The sequence below is a fragment of the Callorhinchus milii genome, unplaced genomic scaffold (genome assembly GCF_018977255.1).
Source record: "Callorhinchus milii isolate IMCB2004 unplaced genomic scaffold, IMCB_Cmil_1.0 Scaffold20, whole genome shotgun sequence".
NCBI lineage: Eukaryota > Metazoa > Chordata > Chondrichthyes > Chimaeriformes > Callorhinchidae > Callorhinchus > Callorhinchus milii.
Genome location: NW_024704761.1, coordinates 9,641,992 through 9,661,471, shown reverse-complemented (window position 1 = coordinate 9,661,471; position 19,480 = coordinate 9,641,992). Strand labels below are relative to the sequence as shown.

The following is a 19,480-nucleotide window of genomic DNA, read 5'->3' as shown; positions in this document are numbered from 1 at the left end:
TTACAACACTCACTAGCAGACATTATAGATCCTATCACACAATTTAAAAACATAAGGTTCTTCTATTGTATAGGTAAATTGGCTGTCCTTTTCACAGCTGGGATCTTACTGTGTGTAAAATACCTGCCATGACTGCGTACACAAAGTCACTACATGTGACATTTATTGTAAAGCACTTTGATGTAGAAAGTGTTTTAAAATGTAAATTCTTGCTTAATGTCCAGTCTATCGCCTGGGCTAGTGGGTAGAGCAGAATGCGGCAAGAGTTGTCCATTTCAGAGCAGAGAAATGGTAGAACTATATGGCCTTTTATTCTCTTGCCACCTGGCTCCAATCGTTCTTTCTCCACCCACTACCACTAGTTGTCCATTTGTCTCTGTGGAGGCAGGTTATTTTCCAAGTCTCTTTTTCTGTATAAAACCATGAAAAAGATGTGATGTGTAACAAGAGCGAGACACAGGTTATTATACTCTGTAGTTCTCAGCCAAGGAAACTTTATATTGGAAAATTTGTATAGAATATTCCTGTGACTTGACTTTCTCAGAAATGGGAAGAAAGTTCAAACCGTAGCTCGATGCTGCCGCCTAGCTGTTTTATAAAGGATTGGCATTGCAGACATTGATCCTGATCTTGGTCGCTTCCTTGCTAATCTTTTAAAATTGTTTTTGAATACTCTCAAGTATTCGGTTTATGAATGTAGACCTTTTTTTGTGCTGCAGAACCCGAGTGTAGTTAGTGTTGTAAAGTTTGTTTCCTATGTAACTGAATGATTTTCAGGGTTGTCCTTTCTCCGTCTCTTCTAGGTTTGGGAATGATGTACAGCATTTCAAAGTACTGCGGGATGGAGCTGGAAAGTACTTTTTGTGGGTAGTAAAGTTTAACTCTCTGAATGAGCTGGTGGACTATCACAGATCCACATCAGTCTCTCGGAACCAGCAGATCTTCCTGCGTGACATTGAACAGGTTCCACAGGTAAGACAAGGCGACTTGCAAGGCTGGGGAAGAAAGGGAACAAAGTTCAAGTGGCAGAATGTTTCTGCAGCCAGTTGAACTGTATAGATGCAGAATTACAAATGCCCATCTGATGTCACAAAAACATAGGCAGACCAAATATAGAAGGATCTGAATAGATAGTTGGTTAGGTTGAAAATGTGGCAGAATTATTTAATGTGGATAAATAAAGAGCAGTGAAAGTGGGAAAGGAGGAAAAAACAATGAGCATACAAGCCTTTTTGGAAGGGGAGAGGGCAATGGCTAGGAGTTTAATGATAATCCTTGATTTGGTATAACGCCTTATTACGTCTTACAGAATATACCGTATACTGAATTGGCTGTATGCAATTTGCGGCAGCCAATTGCGTACAGCCGTGTCCCACAAACAGTCGTGGATTGAGTGACCAATTTTTCTTTCAACACATGGAATCTTCATACTGTGCTTGAGGTTCCTGCTCTAGCTACTATGCACTCATATCAGCAGTTTGGGTTTTCTAAGAATTCAAATTTTTCTTCCTCCTTCCCCTCCCAGAAAGATGTACAGGCATAATGGTATGTTTAAAAGGGAAGTGGTGGATACATGGAGTGCGTTCCTAGAGACATGTCTAACTTACAGAGGCCAAAGCATTAGGGGTCCCAAAGTGCATACTGGCCCACTACTGCAAGTGAACCAGCTAAATGAGGCAGCACACAAGTGTGTGCGATGTTACACTTCCTGCTGTTTATCGAGTTTGGACCATCCGGTATGGATGTTTTACTCTCAGTTATTTTCAGAGACAAGTGGACAGAATTCTATCCCTAGGGAGACATGCTAACCTTCCCAAATGCATGGTTGAGCTGGGTTGTATTCAACTGTGGCCTGGAGTACTGCAGGCCTGTTTATTCCAGGGTATCAGAACCAATTCCAGCTCAGCTTCTCAATATTCCCATAGAGATTAAGGTTTTTGAAATGTTATAAGAAGTATAAACTATCCCAAATAACCCCACAAAATATACAGTTAATTCACTTTGCAATACATTCTGTGAAGCGTTTTGAGACGTCTCGAAGACGTGATAAGGCGCTATATCAAATGCAAGGATTATTATTTATTTTAACCCGCTTATTTCTTCTTCCAGCAACCCACATACGTACAGGCACTGTTCGACTTTGACCCACAAGAGGACGGGGAGCTTGGATTTCGCCGTGGAGATTTCATCCAAGTGCTTGATAACTCAGACCCCAACTGGTGGAAGGGTGCTTGCCACGCGCAGACCGGCATGTTCCCTCGCAATTACGTTACCCCTGTCAACAGAAATATCTGATGGAAAGCAGTCCAGAGTGGAGATACTGAAAACTCTCAATCCCGTGAACTTTGCAATCTGTATGGAACTTCAAACTAGAGCGCCAAACAAATTTTAAAAAAAAGCTGAGCGGTTTTACAATAGACTCCCACAGCTGGTCCCTTTCTCTCCTCCCCTGTCAGTCTGTGCATGAGTTAATTCCATTACTCTAATCCTGTTGTAGAATTTAATGTTTTTTTTCCCTATGCAATGTTGGATATTCTTATCAGCAATGTAACAGACCAGAGGTCAGTAACGCTTTCTTTGCCTTGGGTCTTTAAAGAAAAATCAGTCTTGGCCTTTGTGCATTCGGATACAGAATTCTTGCTTTTATTTTTGTTGTTTTTGTAAAAAATTATGTTGATTAGCTTGTCCTAATTTCCTTTTAACAGCTAGCAGCTATAGGAAATGTGTATAAATTGTCAGATGACTTGTAATTTTAAAGAATAACCCAACTTGCTTTTAACAACGGCATGTTTAGGGTTTAAAGATGAGGTTGGCTTATGGTCTTAAAGGTGTATGGCTGAGCACTTTCTGAATTTTGTCTTCATAGTGCCTTTAATTTTTGTCTTTGGTTCTGTTAAATCCACCATGCACAATCCAGATGCAACTTTTTCTCTCTTGATTCTGCTCTGGCTGATTCAGGCACAAACCTATTGAGTTTCAACCCCTAAGTAGGTCTTAGGGGTGGAATTAACAGAGGAAACATTTTTTAATCAACTTTTATTCTGTCCTTATTTACTGCATATGTCCAGCATGATTGCTCAATCCACACTAAGGCTTTGATCTAGTTAAATGCTCTTGTGAATTAATTCATTTCTATCTAAAGGCCCTGGATGTAGTGGCATCAAAGCTGGTAGTGCTGGAGAGATTGTGTAATTGATGTAATGTGTGTTGAAGTGGGCAAAGCTGATTGCTGGAGTGTTCAAGTGATTTCAGAATAATTACGCAAGATACTCCACAATGGTTTCTCCTTCTAGGAACCTCTATTAGTTTTTGTGTTCCTGTAATTCAGATCCTATCTGAAGAGTGGCAATTTCTGATACTGCCCAAACCCAGGTATTACCATAACCTGGACATTATGACTGGGGCTCTTTTATGTTCTTTGTTTTTCCAAGTTGCTGAATGTGGCAGCAGTGTTTTTAAAATAACTGCAACTTCTTCACAGCCAGTTGCATTGACAGAGGTGCAGTATGTTGTACAGCACACCTCTCATCCGGCTTATTTATAAAGAAATAATAGCAATGGCGTTTCAATATTTCTGAAGGATTTGTGCAGTTTCACCCAAGCCACCTTGTATGATGGAGTTTAATTTTTTTTAATTGAATGAACCATTTGATGACATTACTGAGAAATATAGTGGTTTATTTGCTCAACAATTTGTTTAAAGCTGCCTTTTCTTGCTTTTATATATAGATATATAAAAAGGTTGGTTCAGTCCTATTTTTTATTTTGCTCGAATCCGGAAATCTGTCCTAGAGCCAAGTTGTCCCTCCGAATACTGTTTGGAGAATCTGCAGGGTGTGGGTTCGTTTCCACATTTGTTTGAAGGTAGAGTGGTGATGTGATGTGCTACTGTTAACACATGTCTTCACAAGGCTGAGATCAAACCAGGCAAATGCCACACTGCTACTTGGGCTGCCAAGTTGCACCACAGAAACTAAATGTGTGACTTGTAACCTTGGCGGGGAGATCCATATGTGTGGCTTTGAAATTATATTCTGTGGCATCTTGTAATATTGAAGGTCCGGGATCTACTTTACAAAGTGTTATTCCAGGTTTGGAACCCCAAGACATTCTGGCACTCCCATCCCAGCACAGCGTCAGACTGGTTGATGACAGTCTGTCTCACCGTGGAGTTAAGGGCAGGACAATCTAACAGTCATCCTTGCCCTGCAGCAAATGTGTTCTGTGAGCTGAGCACCCACCAACACTGGTACCAAGGTCCTGGGAGAATGTGCTCTCAACCGAACCGAGCACCACAATGAGAGGCGTGAACAGAAGAATTTCATTGTAGGCAGCCCAAGAGGAATATATGGAAATGTAGTTTGGTACCACAGATACTGTCATCAGCATCTGCTGCAAAACTGGAAAATATGTGCACCTAGTAGCTGTAGAAGTTACCGTGGACATGTCGGGGAACCCCAGCCTATTCTGACTCCACTTGTAATGGTATTAATTGTACTATCTGTGTTGATTAAAGGGTGGCTATTAGTTCCAGACTATCCATAGTTTTAACAATGTCCACAAGTACCCATTTAGAGACAGCCCCCAGGACCTTGCACATCCATTGTCTCGGGGAAGCACAGTTTGCAACAAACTCCCAGATCCTTGTGACCAATTGCCAAAAACAAGAGGAGCAGAACAGTGCAGAGGAGCAGGTGGAACTGGAGCAGTTAACAGCAGCCTGGAACACTGTCAGCTCGCCATGAGGTGACAGTGACTGCACCCAGCATTTCATTGTCTGTAGAATTGGTCGTGTTCATCCATTTGGTCTCTGTGTGTTTGAATCCAGTGGATATTTGGCTGCTGCGAGCTGATCTCTTTCCATCTCTTCCTGTGCTTGTAAATGAAGTAGCAAAATGACATTAAAATATATGAGATTGTGAAGAGAGCAGCTTGTGTATTTATTGCTGCGAGACTCCTGTATTTGTCAGCACTGAAGTTGCTCAAAAGTTGAATCATTTGTTGAGGAATCAGGAAAGTGGCCCCATCCCCAGCACTGTCCAATCTCAATAATGTGCCTTAATGACAAATGTGGTCCAATCCTCACAACAATAACCTGGAGAAGCAATTACCACCTACCTGAAAATTATCAGAGTCCTAATTTGCAATAGAAATTAGGCTCTGATGGTTAAAATAGAAGTTTGTAAGTAATTAATTGAAAGCCAACTAACTGATTTGTATATTATTCTATCTGGTGGTATGAACGTGGTGCAATATTGTATACAAACTGGATTGGGATCTCTTCTGTGGCTGGTATTTGCAACCCCAAAACAATCAAATGCAATATTAGTGCCATTTAATATCCTCGTGCTTCAAGTGTGGGCTTACTTGAAACACCTGCTAGTTACGCATTGTTTGGAATTGTATATTCTATGTCAATATGTGCCAGAATACCCGATGAGCATTGAAGTTAGGAAACTGGACGGTTCGATGGATCAATTCTCTGTCCTTCACCTCTTGTTGTATTCAAATGTAGCCCAAATGATGGGATGCATTTTCCCTCTGTTAAAGCAATTTGTGTGAAGCAAGACTGAACCCAGTTCCAAATGAATGTGGAACCACAGCTGCCCATTGAATTGCCCAAGAAATGGCTTAACAAAAGGATATCAGACTCAGCGATGACCATAGATCAAGCTTAATATCTGGTCAGGAATTCTAAAATGTTATACCATTCCAGGAATAGTGTTGACAGAAATACTACTGATCAATTAGATGCAGAAAGGCACATGTTGAGATTTGGCTGTGCTGTTATTTATCCCAAATCGAGCATTGTTTTCTTAAGTCCAGTTTAAAGGATCTATAATTTCCTTATGAGTTTGATTCTGCCTTACACTGCGGAAACCAAGAAATGAGTTGACTGAGTTGAAGCTTTCCTCTGCACACTGTCACCTGAACTATTGAACTGTATGAAAGATACATATGGCTCCTGGACCATTTGATTGTTTACTTTTTTTAAATTGGTGTATAATCATAAGCCTTGCAGACATTTCATGTGTATATATAAAAACAAATTCAATGTTAAAATGGAAAGGCCTATGTACTTATCCCTGATTCTCGATGCATTTGGTAGGTAGAGATTAACTGAATAATAAACGCTGTGTATTCTTGATGAGGTCTTCTGGCTTTCATTAATCCACTCATGGGCCCTATTGTAGGCTTGAGTGAAAAGGTATAAAGGAATTTCAGTTTGAAGGTAATTTGTTTTGAATCTTTATTGAACAGCGAATGATCACTGCACAAAAGAACTTGTATGTCTTTATATACATAGTATTATGGATGGGCTCCGGGGAATGCTGCATCTATTGAACTTGGGTACGGAATTCTAATTTGGGAAAACCTGATAAATGTAATTTGGAGAGTAAACTTGATTTGTAAAGATTTAAACTATGGAATAAACCATTACACAATTACATACTCAAATGGAATCCACTCCACACTGAGCAAGATAGATGTAAAAACTTCAATTCTTATTTCAAATAGAAGGATGCAGGAATGGCATTGAGGCAGAAAAGACACCATTGGTATGACCCTGAACTAAACTGAGTAAACTGGATAGGCTGCAGATTTTTATTTACCTTAAGTAGTAAGCTGGACAACTAATGTGGGAGATGGGATCTGAAGCTTTAAGAGAGTGGTCTGACCCATTATCACTTAATAATAATAATAATAATAATCCTTGCATTTGATATAGCGCTTTTCACGTCGGGAGGACGTCCCAAAGCGCTTCACAGAATACACTGTAAAGTGAATTGACTGTATATTTGTGGGCAAACGCGGCAGCCAATTGCACACAGCAATGTCCCACAAACAGTCGGAGATTGAAAATGACCAATTTATTATTGTTTTTTTTTTAGTTTTAGTTTTGGATAATGAAATAGAATGATTTCACAAAATTGCTTGGTGGTAGATCGAAAAGGATCAATAGACATCTACGTGAATTTTTAGAAGGCATTTGATAAACTACCGAATAGATTAAAATGAAGGGACATGGATTTGGAGATAACCTAAGCATAGATATTGGATGGCAGAAAAATAGGATATCTGATTTGAGGGCAGTGACAAGTGGTATCCATCAAGGATTACCCTCAATGTCAAAATCTAAATTTACAGATGACACTAAACTACGAGATATAGTAGACGGTGAACAAAGCAGGACACAAGAAAAGACATTGTAAAGTGACAAACTGATGCAAAATTCAGCTCAATGTGGCAAAATGGAAAGTTATGGAACTTTGGACATTATATTAAAAACAAATTACATTTGATATTGCGCCTTTCATGTCAGGAGGAACCCTCAAATCAGAGGGGAAAGTTTTGCTAAATTGTGTAACACATGAACAAAGGGAACTAGGAACAGAGTCGTTCAAAGAGTTCATAGGTTATGGAGAAAAAATGGTGAGTTGCTTATTCCAAGACAGGCACAATAGGTTTGCTCCTAATCCTGTGTTCCTAAATGAAGATTTGTTTGATTACTGGTTCATAATATCCTGTCAATTAATATCCAGTCAAATTATATTCCAAATTTAACTATTTAAATTAATTGGTTGCTTATCTCATCGTTAATGAGACTTGGCTGACGTGGACGTGGATTTGCCTATATTTCAAATGCAAAGATTATTAATGTTAATTTCAATTCTATTGATTATTTTTGTAAAGTGCTTTGAAATGTTTATTTTTATGTGAATTAAAGTTTTTATTTCAGGAGCTGTTCTATTTATATGTTGCTGTCCTTTGTCAATTACAGTACTATGTGATGTGTCTTTGGAGAAGATAAGTATCTTTATGGATGGGTGTAAATTATGTCAAGAAAGTGCCTGGTTACCAAAAAAACTTCAGACTATATATTTATTTACTATATATATAAACACATATATAAGCATATATATGTTTACTATTGTTACCAATTTATGACCAAGTCTTGCAGTTTTAATACTAATAATCCTTGCATTTGATATAGCGCTTTATGACGTCGTTGAATCGCAGAATACAAAAACAGAAGTCGCAGGTCAGGCGACTGACTATGAAGAAGTGAGTCAACGTTTCAGGTCCACGACCCTTCGTCAGAAATGGAGCTTATTGGGAGGGAGAGGCTTCTAAGCGCTAACAGAGCGGAGGGAGGAAGGGCAAGGAAGACAAAAGGAGAAAATGGAGCAGAGGATGATGTGTTAAAAAGCTGTTAACGATGCAAAACAAAGGGGGTTACAACAAAGCAGGGTTAATACCGCAGAACAAAGTGGGGGAAAGGTTCTTGCGGTCAGACTCCGCAACAGTCAAGCGGTCTGGGACACTGCCCCTCGTGAAGGGCACTATGTAAATGCAAGTTGTTGCCCTACTACTCTCTGGTCTGCCTATTTTGTTGCAATCTTTCATGCTTTGTGTGATTCTCGGCAGGGCTAAACGTTGGGCAAGTTTCCTGAATCCGCGCACCTGATCGCCCGGCAGTCAGTAGGAACCCAGCTGTTAGTCGATCGGCGGATCACTTTGCCGAGGATTATCCTTCTCAAATGTAAAAATAATAATTTGGTCACTTAATCCGCGGCTGTTTGTGGGACACTGCTGTGAGCAATTGGCTGCCGCGTTTCGCCCACACGATATACAGTCAATTCAAGTTCCACCCAGAAACCTTCCTCTCTGACCGTGCGTGTGGTCAACACCTCCAACAACCCCCACCAACCCCACCCACCCCCACCAACCACCACACCCCCAACACCACCACCACCCCCAACACCACCACCAACCCCACACCCCCACCAACCCCCACACCCCCACCAACCCCCAACACCCCCACCAACCACCACCACCAACCACCACCACCCCCAACACCACCATCACCCCCAACAACCCCCAACACCCCCACCAACCCCCAACACCCCCACCAACCCCCACCAACCACCACCACCAACCACCACCACCCCCGACACCACCATCACCCCCAACAACCCCCAACACCCCCACCACCGGGTCGGAGTCGGGCTGCGCCACTGTTAAGCGCTGAGCCGCGACCCTGCGTGGAGGGCGCAATGTAAGTGCAAGCTGTTGTCTTGAAGGTTTGACAAGGTGCTACACAAATGCAAGAATTATTACTAGTAGTAGTATTATTACTATTAGCAGTATTACTAATGTTATTACTAGTATTAGTAGCATTATTAGTATTAGTAGTTAGTATTAGTATTTTTATTAGTATTATTACTAGTAGTAGTATTAGTGGTAATAGTATTAGTATTATTACTAGTATTATTACTACTAGTAGTATTAGTAGCATTATGAGTATTAGTAATAGTTAGTAATAGTATTTTTATTATTAGTAGTATTAGTACTATTAGTAGTATTAGTACTATTATTAGTATTAGTACTATTAGTAGTAGTATTAATATATTATTGTTTCAGCACTAACACCTCAGGGCCGTCACTGCTCATCACCAGCGGCCACTGACTGGTCACGTGAGCGGGACCCGCCACAAGCTGCGCGTCCATTGGACAGTCGCTCCCCCACGTGTCCCGGGCGTTGTCGAGGCGGTCGCTCTGATTGGCTCCAGCTATTCCGAGTGGCGCTCGCCGCGCTCTGATTGGTGGAGAGCCGCTCGTTTCTCGCCGCTCTGATTGGTGGAGAGTCCAACCGTCTCTTGTGATTGGTCGGTTTGACTGCCAATCAGACGCGGCCGCGGTGGGCGGGCTCGCCCTCTCCCTCTCCCCGCGCGCGCGCTCTCGGGCGGGTTGAGCGGTCGGTCGGTGAAGGTCGGAGGCGGCCGCGGGCCTTGGCCTCGGCCTCAGGGCAGCACAGGGACACGATGGTCGGCTATGACCCGCGGGCGGCCCAGGCCGAGCGCTGCCTGTCTCTGGCGGAGGTGGTGGCCGCGGGCTCCCTGTCGGGGCTCCTGACGCGGGCGATCATCAACCCGCTGGATGTCATCAAGATCCGCTTCCAGGTACACAGTAGGGCCGTCCCCCTCAGACACCTGGAACCGGCCCGACCCGACCCGGCCCGGCCCGGCCCGGGCGGCTGTGTCTATATATATATATATATATATCTGTGTATATGTGAGTGTGTGTATATGTGAGTGTGTATATGTGTGTGTGTGTATATATGTGTGTGTATATATGTGTGTATATATGTGCGTGTATATGTGTGTATATATGTGTGTGTGTATATATATGTGTGCGTATATGTGTGTGTATATATACATATACATATATATACGCATATACACATATATATATGTATGTGTGTGTGCGCATATATATATATCCGTGTGTATATATGTGTGTGTGTATATATGTGTGTGTGTCTGTGGGTATATATGTACAATAATAAATTGGTCATTTTCAATCTACGACTGTTTGTGGGACATTGCTGTGCGCAATTGGCTGCCGTGTTCGCCCACAAATGTACAGTCAATTCACTTTACAACATATTCTGTGAAGCGCTTTGAGACGTCGAGAAGACGTGAAAAGCGCTGTATCAAATGCAAGGATTATTATTATATATATGTGTGTGTATATCTATATATATATATATATATATAGCCGATTTGATACAACGTTTAAGAGAGAAGTGGATAATTATTTTGGGAGGACAACCTTGCGGGGCTATGGGAAGAGCGCGGGGGAGTGGAAGCTCTTTTCAAAGAGCCGACACAGACACAATGGGCCGACTCTCCGCCTTCTCTGCTGTATAATTCTTTGATTCTAAGTCCCATCTGACTATTTGAATGTTAAAGATACAGTGGCACTGTTTGAAGAAGAAAAGGGAGTTTAACCCTGTGTCATGGAGGGCCAAGGGAGGGGGAAAGGATATTTGAGAGAAAGGCACATATTTGAGGGGAGAAAATATGTAAGACAAAGAGAAACTGTCAGATGGGAGGGAATATACTGTAAAATGAATTGACTGTATATTTGTGGGTGAAATGCGGCAGCCAATGGTGCACAGCAGTGTCCCACAAACAGTCGTGGCTTGAAGTCCTCAGTTTATTATTGTTTTTGTTTTTCCTGAGGGATTATTATCAGGCGTGTGGAGCAAGGAAACTTGGCCAAGGTTTCGCCCTGCCAGGAATCAAACCCAGGCAGGTCTCTCGCTTGAGAGGCGAGTGCTCTAACCACTGAGATACAGGACTCCACATAGCCCTGCAATGTGATCAAACCAATTTGGGAAACGGTTGTCTATTGTGATGTTGCTCTAAATTGTTTATTAGTTAACATTCTCAGATCGCAAACATATACTCTGTGGTGAGATGCAGCAAAGTCCGTAGGTAAATTTAGGAAAATGTATTTAGGTATATGTTTGACTAACGCTTTGTGAATCAATCAATCAGGCTATGCAATGACTCGTGTTTTCGTTGTTCTTTTTCCACCAGCTTCAAATTGAACAGTTGTCGCCTCAGAACCCAAAGGCTAAATATCAAGGTCTATTGCATGCCACACAGACAATTCTGAAAGAGGAGTCAATCCGGGCATTCTGGAAAGGTCACGTTCCCGCCCAGCTTCTTTCCATCGCTTACGGAGCAGCACAGGTCAAGATTGGATGAGTTTTTCTCTCCTGGGTCCTTTTGAGCTATACTTCTGAAAAACGAAATTGTGCTTTACTTTTAAGTATTATTTTTGCTCTTTTGTTTTGCATTTTAAACTGGGTAATGCCATACATTTTAGTTTATGCAGAGAATAGCAGGTTTCTGGGTTTTGATCACATATCTTGAATGGTACATTTTGTAGAGCAACTGTGTAAGTGTGAGTTAGAGGACCAGGAGATTGTGGCTGATGAAGTTCAAATCTGCAACTTGATCAACAGGTGTTTTTTTATTACAACCTGAGCTCTGAAGTCATTCCCATGTGACTTTCGATTTAATTACTTAGAGTTAGTGGGTGCTTCCTTTGGACCTGTTGGGTGTTGTGAATGAGTCATCCAATTGCATTATCTTATTATAACCTGTTTTCATATTAAATGTTCTTGAAAGGGAAAAAATATGCAGGGTTATGGTGGGAGGAGTGGGCCTGATGGAATAACTCTCCAAAGACCCGGCACAGGCACGATAGGCCGAATGGCCTCCCTATGATCCTTGCAGCGTAATTTTTATTTTGAAAATAGGAAATTAAAGCTCTGTCTGGGACTGATTTTGTTTTCTTTTTCCAGTTTGTCAGTTTCGAGAGTTTAACTCGATTTATCCACCAAGCTACTCCCTATGACACGAGGAATCCCAGCATGCACTTTTTGTGCGGCGGTTTGGCAGCTTGCACGGCAACCTTTGCTGTTCAGCCGCTGGATACCCTACGCACACGGTTCATCGCACAGGGAGAGCCCAAGGTAAGCAATATAAAAAATATACCGTCAATTCACTTTACACTGTATCCCGTGAAGCGCTTTGAGACATCTCGAAGACGTATCAAATGCAAGGATTACTATTATTATAGAAGCATGATGGCAAGACGTGGCGGTGGCTAATGATGCTGAATGTTAGTTGAGGGTGTGTGGGAAGGAATCCTATCAGTGAATGTTGGCTGTGGAATGGGGCCCTGACATTCTAAATGTATCACAACCAGGGCAGCTCTATCTGGGTTCAGCCCCACCTGAGGGAGGGGAGGCAACGGCAAGAGAGCAGGAGAGAAAAAGCCCCCAGTGTTTGCACTGCTGTTTGCTATCACCGACACCGGCTGAAATGTTGATCTGTTGGACATTGGGTAAGAGCAACAAATTACACTTGTATTGCCCTTTTTACGTCAGGAGGACATCCCAAAGCAATGGACAATCAGTCCCTCTCACTTTGGATTGGATTCCTGGCTCAAGAATTTCAATCGAATGACTTCTTGTGGCATCTTTAGGTTGACAGAGTAACTGGGGCTGAACCTTACGGGGGTTAAGGATAGGCTTGGAAGGGTATAGGAAGATAAACATTTTTTGAAATAAATGAATCTGACGAGTGTCTGACGAATCTGACAACTCCTCTTGCATGAGAGGAGTTGTGAGATTATGTGCGTTTTATTGAAATTTCAGGTGTACAGAAGTCTCAGGAGTGCAGTGGTCACCATGTACAGGAAAGAGGGCCCCCTGGGATTCTATCGAGGTCTCACTCCCACCACTGTCGCGGTGTTCCCCTACGCCGGGCTCCAGTTTGGTTTTTACAACATCTTTCACCGTATTGCTCAGTGGGCCATGTCGCAGGAAGGCACAAATTCGAGTGAGTGAGACTCAGTGAAATAATCTGGAGGGTATCATACCGGAGTAGGACACAAACAGGGATTTTCAGCCTATTGTGCTCCCCAAGGTCTGTGGCTATGGCCAGTCTTGAGAGTGGAGGTGGGAGCCCTGGAGTGAGGAAGGAATTGACAAGCTGGGGGTGGGTCCCAAAGACAGGGCTGGTGGGTCTGACTGGCAGGCTGCTTGTTTTATAATTTTGGCTGTGGGCAAGCAAGTTGATAGAGAGTTTGAATGGATTAATAGTGTGAATAATATCACTAGCGAGGAGCTTTCTAAAAAAGAGTCTTCTCACAGTCATCTCTTTATCCAGCTTAGCTCCCTGAATCTAACCTCGTAACCTACAATTTCCATACCTTATATCTTAGCTTCTTGATGTCAGTAATCTCCTAGAAGAGTTTCTGATTTGAACTGAGTGATCAGCGACCAACGCCCACTTAGTCCTACCACGCATACTGTGAGCTTTGTGCTATGTTAACATTGTGGTTGCATCTGACATCCAAGTCAAGGAGACTTACAAATGGCTGCATTTTGAGAGTACATTACAGAAATAAATTTTAAGATCATATTTGTGATGAAAAACTCATCAGGGATGATGTTCTTCTGTGTGTGTATAGATAACTATATATAGATATATATATAATAATGTTCTATATATACATGGAGAGAGCAAGGTGGATGTGGAGAGCATCTGCTTTAACTCTCTTCTTTTGTTATCAGGTTATGTGCAGAATTTGGTGTGCGGGAGCTGTGCCGGTATCATCAGTAAAACACTAACGTATCCCTTCGATCTCCTCAAGAAGAGGCTGCAGGTGGGCGGCTTTGAGCAGGCACGAGCTGCTTTTGGACAGGTGAGGCTTCACACAGCGTATCCCAGCCCAGCACTGTGTGCACATTGGGAATGGAAACTTGGGAGTTCTTATTGGGGTGCGTTCTGTTTTATGTCTAGTTTATAATATACCACATTTAGTTAAAATCTTTATTTTGTACGTATTGTGAGGCGAATTGTGATGGTCGCAGGATAGTTGATGTCCAGGAATGTGGTGCAGGTCTGACTGACAAGTTTCAAGTTCTGTATATTCCTCTGTTCCTCATCAAACAATGCTAGAGAGAGAGTGCATACATTTAATACACATGACCTTACTACCTTCAGGTGCGGACATACAAGGGCTTTTGGGACTGTGCATTTCGAGTGTTGAAAGAGGAGGGCTCAAGAGGCTTCTTTAAGGGCCTGACCCCCAGCATGCTAAAAGCCTCCGTCTCCACTGGCTTAATCTTCTTCTGGTACGAGCTGATCTGTGACATCATGAGGACTTTCAAACAGCCGTCTGGTGCTTGTTAGGTGGAATGCCAGGAGGCACGAGGAGTTCGAATTTGACTTCAGTTTGCTTGGTCAGCTGACTGTCAGTGTTTTTTGGTAGGAATCCTGTCTGTCAGTGCACAAGTTTTCTTGGATTATTGGTCAATTCTTTGAGTGCCTGAATCCATGGCTCGCAGAGACTGCATCATTCTTTTGCATTGCTGCTGCACTGAGACTCTTGTGCAGTCGCACAGAAATACTATTGGAAAACTAGTGGCTGCTTAGAAGACGTTTTTTATGCAGCTTGCATCTCGGCCTAACTTGGGATTTATAAAATATACCTCTTGTTGTTTACGCAGTTTAGAAACTAAGCCACTCGTGTTCAAAGTGTAGCTCAAAGCTAGAAGACATATTATTTAATTTTTGTACAGCAGAGATGTTTATATTTAAGTGTGCAGATTTTTTTGTCTATGTAAATGTATGTAACAACATTTATTGGGTTGGGACTGAAACAGTCTTGAAGGTGATTGCCAACTGCAGGCATGATCAGTGTTTGTATAATGTGTGTTTATATTTCCTCCTGGTTAGTAATTTATATTCAATACTAAATTGAAAGGTGGGGTGTGAAGCAAGGAAGCCTAAATTAAGAGGGATTTTATGTTGAGCAAAACCTGGTCCTTGGAGGAGCCAGAATTCGGAGAATTCATCATAGGTTTTAAAAGGGAATTGGACAAATATTTAAGATATAAAAGGATTTGTGGGAAGGACAGGAGTGGGACTAAATATTGAGATGTCATACAGCTGGCACAGCAAGTTAGACTGAATAGCCTCCTCTGTGCTGTAAAATTCTAGGATGTACAGTGTTTGAAGGTCATACATTTCACATGCCTAACGCTGAGTGTCAGAGGGTATTTTAGTCTATAAATTAACCTTGGAAGCGTTGTTGCCCCTCGTGTTGTGGTTTTTTTCTGATGAACAAAGACACTTTACGTTTGATGGAACGGAAAGCGACATGGTTTCGAGCTGCTGCTCCTTATTGTGAAAAGGATGACTCCTTTCTCCTGTTAGACTGTAGGTTCGGAACAATCGATTGCTCCAGATGCATAACTGCTTTTTGCATTCAGATGGAAGGATGTTCATTAAGCAGTTGGTAGCGTTCTTGCCTCTTGAGTCACAGGATGTAGATTCAAGTCCCAAGCTTGTCTTTGAGCTGTTAGCTTTTGAGCCGACACGCCAGTTCAGCACTGGGGGAAATGCTGAATTGTTGGAGGTGGCGTCCTTAGGATGAGACGTTAAATCAAGTGGATTTCAAAGATCCCCTTGCACAATTCGAAAGAGAAAGGGGATTTTCCCCCAATATTCCTGCCAACAATTCCCCTGATTTTTTTTTTAAAAACAAGTCATTTCCTTCATGTCTGTTTGCAGGACAATGTGAAAATTGGCAGCTGTTTTCACTTACACATAGTCACTGAACTTTACAGAAAATATTAAAGCTCTTTGAGATGTTTCAAAATGTAAGGTACTGTATCAAATGCTATCCAGCTTGAAAAGGGTCCTAACATCAGAGTCTATTCATCATTTAAAAGTCTTTTTTTTCTCCATTATCCTTTCCCATGAAATTCTGAAACATTTTTTATTGAAATATCACAGGAATGCCTTATATTTTTGTGATGTTTCCTCAATGTTTGTGTAGGAACTTTCTGCCTATGTACAGTATATCCTGAAAAGCTTCCTGTTTTTTTTAAAAACAACATTTTGAATACAATAACACAAACATTTATATTCTTCCCGCTGATCTTGAAATTGACTGACTGAATGTTTATAAATGTTATTTTATTTAAAACAAAACAAACTGAAGCTGCGGGTATTTGAGTGTTAGGTGAAACACTGCTCTTCGCAATTGGCTGCCGGGTTTCACCCACAAAATACACAATCTTTACAATATATTCTGTGAAGCGCTTTCAGACTCGAAGACGTGATAAGGCAAGGAGTATTATTGTATCAAATACAAGTATTGTTATAAGGTACTGCCTGGGATCGGAAGCTCATCGTCAGTGTTCTTGCAATTGCCACACGACAGGCACTGGGGGGGAAGAGAATGCTGAGCTCCCACTGACTACCCAAGATTATCGAGGCAGCAAAAGCAAAGAATTTATTTAAAGAGGCAGCACCTCGCGCAAGCCTGTTTTCATTTGTTTCCAAATTGATGCTGCAGCATGTGTTGTACGTGTTGTAACGTACAACTTGCATTTATATAGCGCCATTCACATGAGGTGTGTCTTGGGAGTGCTACTGCTCCATTGACAATTACCAGGAATATTGGGACATTAAGATAAAAATGACAGTGCTTTTCTTCCTTCTTCACTCACTGTCCCTTTCCAAAAGAGTTGCCAATGCAGGGTTTCGTACAGCCTCTTTGAAGTAATATATTTTATACAAATAAACAAAATTATCTGAATGTGAGGCGAGTGCTCTAACCACTGAGCTACAGGACTCCATGAAGAATGAGAATCTTAAAGCGCTTCAAAGAGTTGATGGGAAGGAGAGGATGAAAGAATGTAACAGCATTCACCAAATGCACTGTAAAGAGATAATGTTTCAAGGGGGTTTTGAAGACGGAGTGAAAAAGGCCAAGCCAAGCAATTCTAGGATAGAGTAGAGGTGGATGAGATTGTAAGGGGATTTCAAGAACAGGACAAGGATCTTAAGGTCAATGCGCTAAAAGGCTAAGAGACTGAGAGCTGATAGAGCCTAGGAATCATTTAAAACATTAAAGTACATTTATTCCTTCACGAAAAGTGCCCAGTGTGTCACAGGAGGATTTGTTTTACCGGAAGCTGAACACCTACAGCAACAAAACTTGCCTTTATTTAGCGCTCTTTACATGGCGTAGTGTCCCAGAGCACTTCTGATGTAAAATTTTTTAAAAATCTCTGAACAGATGAAACTACAAGAAATGTGCTGAGCGATAACTATATTGGAGTGGGGGAAAGCAATTAAAAGGAAAGCTTGAATCTATGTGTTTTTTTTCTTCCTTAAAATACAGTTCTAAAACTGGTGCCTCGCACTCCACTGACAATTATCAGAAGGGTCACAAGCTTCGTGGTACAATTACTTTGGAACACAAGTGCTCCAATACCTAAAGGGGTTTCAGTATGGAGGAGAGAGGTTTGATGCCACTGGTATGATATATGCTTCTGTCTGCTCTCCTCCCAGGAAGCAACAGCTTAAAGTCTCTTCCCGGGGAGGACAAGGACAATCAAGAGGCCAAAAGTTCCTGTCTGCCACCTTTGACTTGTGATTGCTCCTCTCCTCCCCAGGAAGAGGCTGTATTTCAGAAGCCAACACTGACAGCAGCAGAAAGTTACCATTATTGATTGGATTCTTGTGGCTCGGAGACCACGTTATTGCAGATTGGACAGTCCGTTTAAAAGACCTTTTCATGAACCCTGTTGCTGCCTTTCCCTCTTCTGCCTGTCATCCCCCAGAAGCAGTGGCACCCAGATTTATTGTGTAATAATGTGTATGGGGCAAAATAATAATAATCGTATTTGATACAGCGTCTTATCATGCCTTCGAGATGTCTCAAAGCGCTTCACGGAATATACTGTACATTTTGTGGACGAAACGAGGCAAAATGGTTCCGTATCATGAACTGAACGTAGCATGCAACTGAATCCCAGGTGTATATTCACGATCCATTGCAGCTTCTACAAACAGAAACGCACCAGGAAGTGATATGGCCCGAGTAGTCCATGTCGGTATCATTAAGTGATGTACACAATATCCTGGCAATCATGTTTAATGAGGTCTTAGCCGGTTTAGAGTGCTCTTACTGGCTAACCTGAAGTATTCGATTGTGCTTCAACACTGGACTGGTTAGAAATTCCTTTGTCCACAGACAAAAGTTCTTTGTCCACAGTGCTGTTGGATTTCCCTCATCACCTTCCCTGTGTTATACCATTCGTGGGAGTCTTATGAGTCAACAAAATACAGTCAATTCACTTTACAGTGTAGTCTGTGAAGTGCTTTGAGATGTCTCAACGATGTGATAAGGCGCTATATCAAATGTCAGTATTATTACAACAAAGTGCCCCTCCCAGAGGGAAGTGTCCCAGACCGCAGGTATTATTTCTAGCCATACTGGACAGATGCTTTCTCAGTCGCACTGAATCTTGATTCTCTGGTAACTTTTCAAAGCTGCTTCTTAAAGTAGTTCTGCAGTTTCTCCCTTACACTGATCAGACATTCTTCATAAAAAGTGATTAGAAATGAATACTGATCAAATCAATCCCTTTTGATACACAATTAGTTCTCTCCAAAGCTTCACATGGAACACCTTTCAGTTATCTATTAATTACCTAAATAAATGAACACAACCAACGCTGCAAAAACACACCAAACGCAAACTTCCATTAAAAAAAAAGAGTCTCAGTCCAGAGCTCGCAGGACTGAAGGCAACGTGAAGCAATAGCAATCCGATTGAGTCGGTTTCAAAACGAAAGGGGTTTCCTTGGAGATGAACCGGCTCCGAGGTGACGTGCGTGGCACAGGAATGTCGGAATCGAGCCAGCCCTCTGTGGCGGTCTCCGGGCTGTTTCCTGAGCCGGGCGGATCCGTAGTGTTCCAGGGCATCGCTGACCCCGGCCCAGCCCGGCCCGGCCCGGCTCATTAGCGGGACCTGGAAGGGCAGACCAGTCACTGGGGGAAGGGTGGCGTTCCTCTCCGATAGTTAACCCTGCGACCCAAAGCCCCCAATGGGTGGGGTGGTCCCCAACTGGAGAAACTATACAAAACATTCCTGCAAAGTACATGTTATTTTTTATATCACACTGTGTGTGTGTGTGTGTGTGTGTGTGGTGGGGGGGGGGGGGGGTGGAGTGGGGGGGGAAGTATTTCTTTATTCTTTATAGAGGGGAACAGTGGTAGTTTAGCCCCACTCTTGGTGTTGTTTGATG

General features: G+C 42.2%; 2 protein-coding genes across 3 annotated transcripts in view; both read left to right on the top strand.

The window, feature by feature from the left end:
- Positions 1 to 6,146, top strand: part of grb2a (growth factor receptor-bound protein 2a) — a 71,557-nt gene extending 65,411 nt beyond the window's left edge. Inside the window, exons 4-5 of the mRNA XM_042342349.1 lie at positions 804 to 972; positions 2,110 to 6,146. Of these exons, the coding sequence (XP_042198283.1) occupies positions 804 to 972; positions 2,110 to 2,295 (355 nt within the window). The 3' untranslated portion in view covers positions 2,296 to 6,146. The remainder of the gene's footprint in view (positions 1 to 803; positions 973 to 2,109) is intronic.
- A 3,600-nt stretch (positions 6,147 to 9,746) lies between these two features.
- On the top strand, positions 9,747 to 17,792 carry slc25a19 (solute carrier family 25 member 19). Of its 2 annotated transcripts, none has more exons than XM_007888488.2 (6): positions 9,747 to 9,965; positions 11,391 to 11,546; positions 12,164 to 12,334; positions 13,022 to 13,205; positions 13,943 to 14,073; positions 17,739 to 17,792. In XM_007888488.2, the coding sequence occupies exons 1-6, from the start codon at positions 9,828 to 9,830 to the stop codon at positions 17,751 to 17,753; spliced, it is 795 nt and encodes a 264-aa protein (XP_007886679.1). In that variant the 5' UTR covers positions 9,747 to 9,827; the 3' UTR covers positions 17,754 to 17,792. The 2 variants fall into 2 exon arrangements, with proteins under 2 accessions (XP_007886679.1, XP_007886678.1); XM_007888487.2 differs by lacking the exon at positions 17,739 to 17,792 and adding an exon at positions 14,376 to 16,370.
- The last annotated feature ends 1,688 nt before the right edge of the window (positions 17,793 to 19,480 follow it).

Coding starts and splice junctions, on each gene's coding strand:
- slc25a19 (XM_007888487.2), top strand. CDS start 9,828: ATGGTCGGCTATGACCCGCGGGCGGCCCAGGCCGAGCGCTGCCTGTCT. Junction 12,335..13,021: donor TCGCACAGGGAGAGCCCAAG/GTAAGCAATATA, acceptor TTGAAATTTCAG/GTGTACAGAAGTCTCAGGAG. Junction 14,074..14,375: donor CACGAGCTGCTTTTGGACAG/GTGAGGCTTCAC, acceptor TACTACCTTCAG/GTGCGGACATACAAGGGCTT.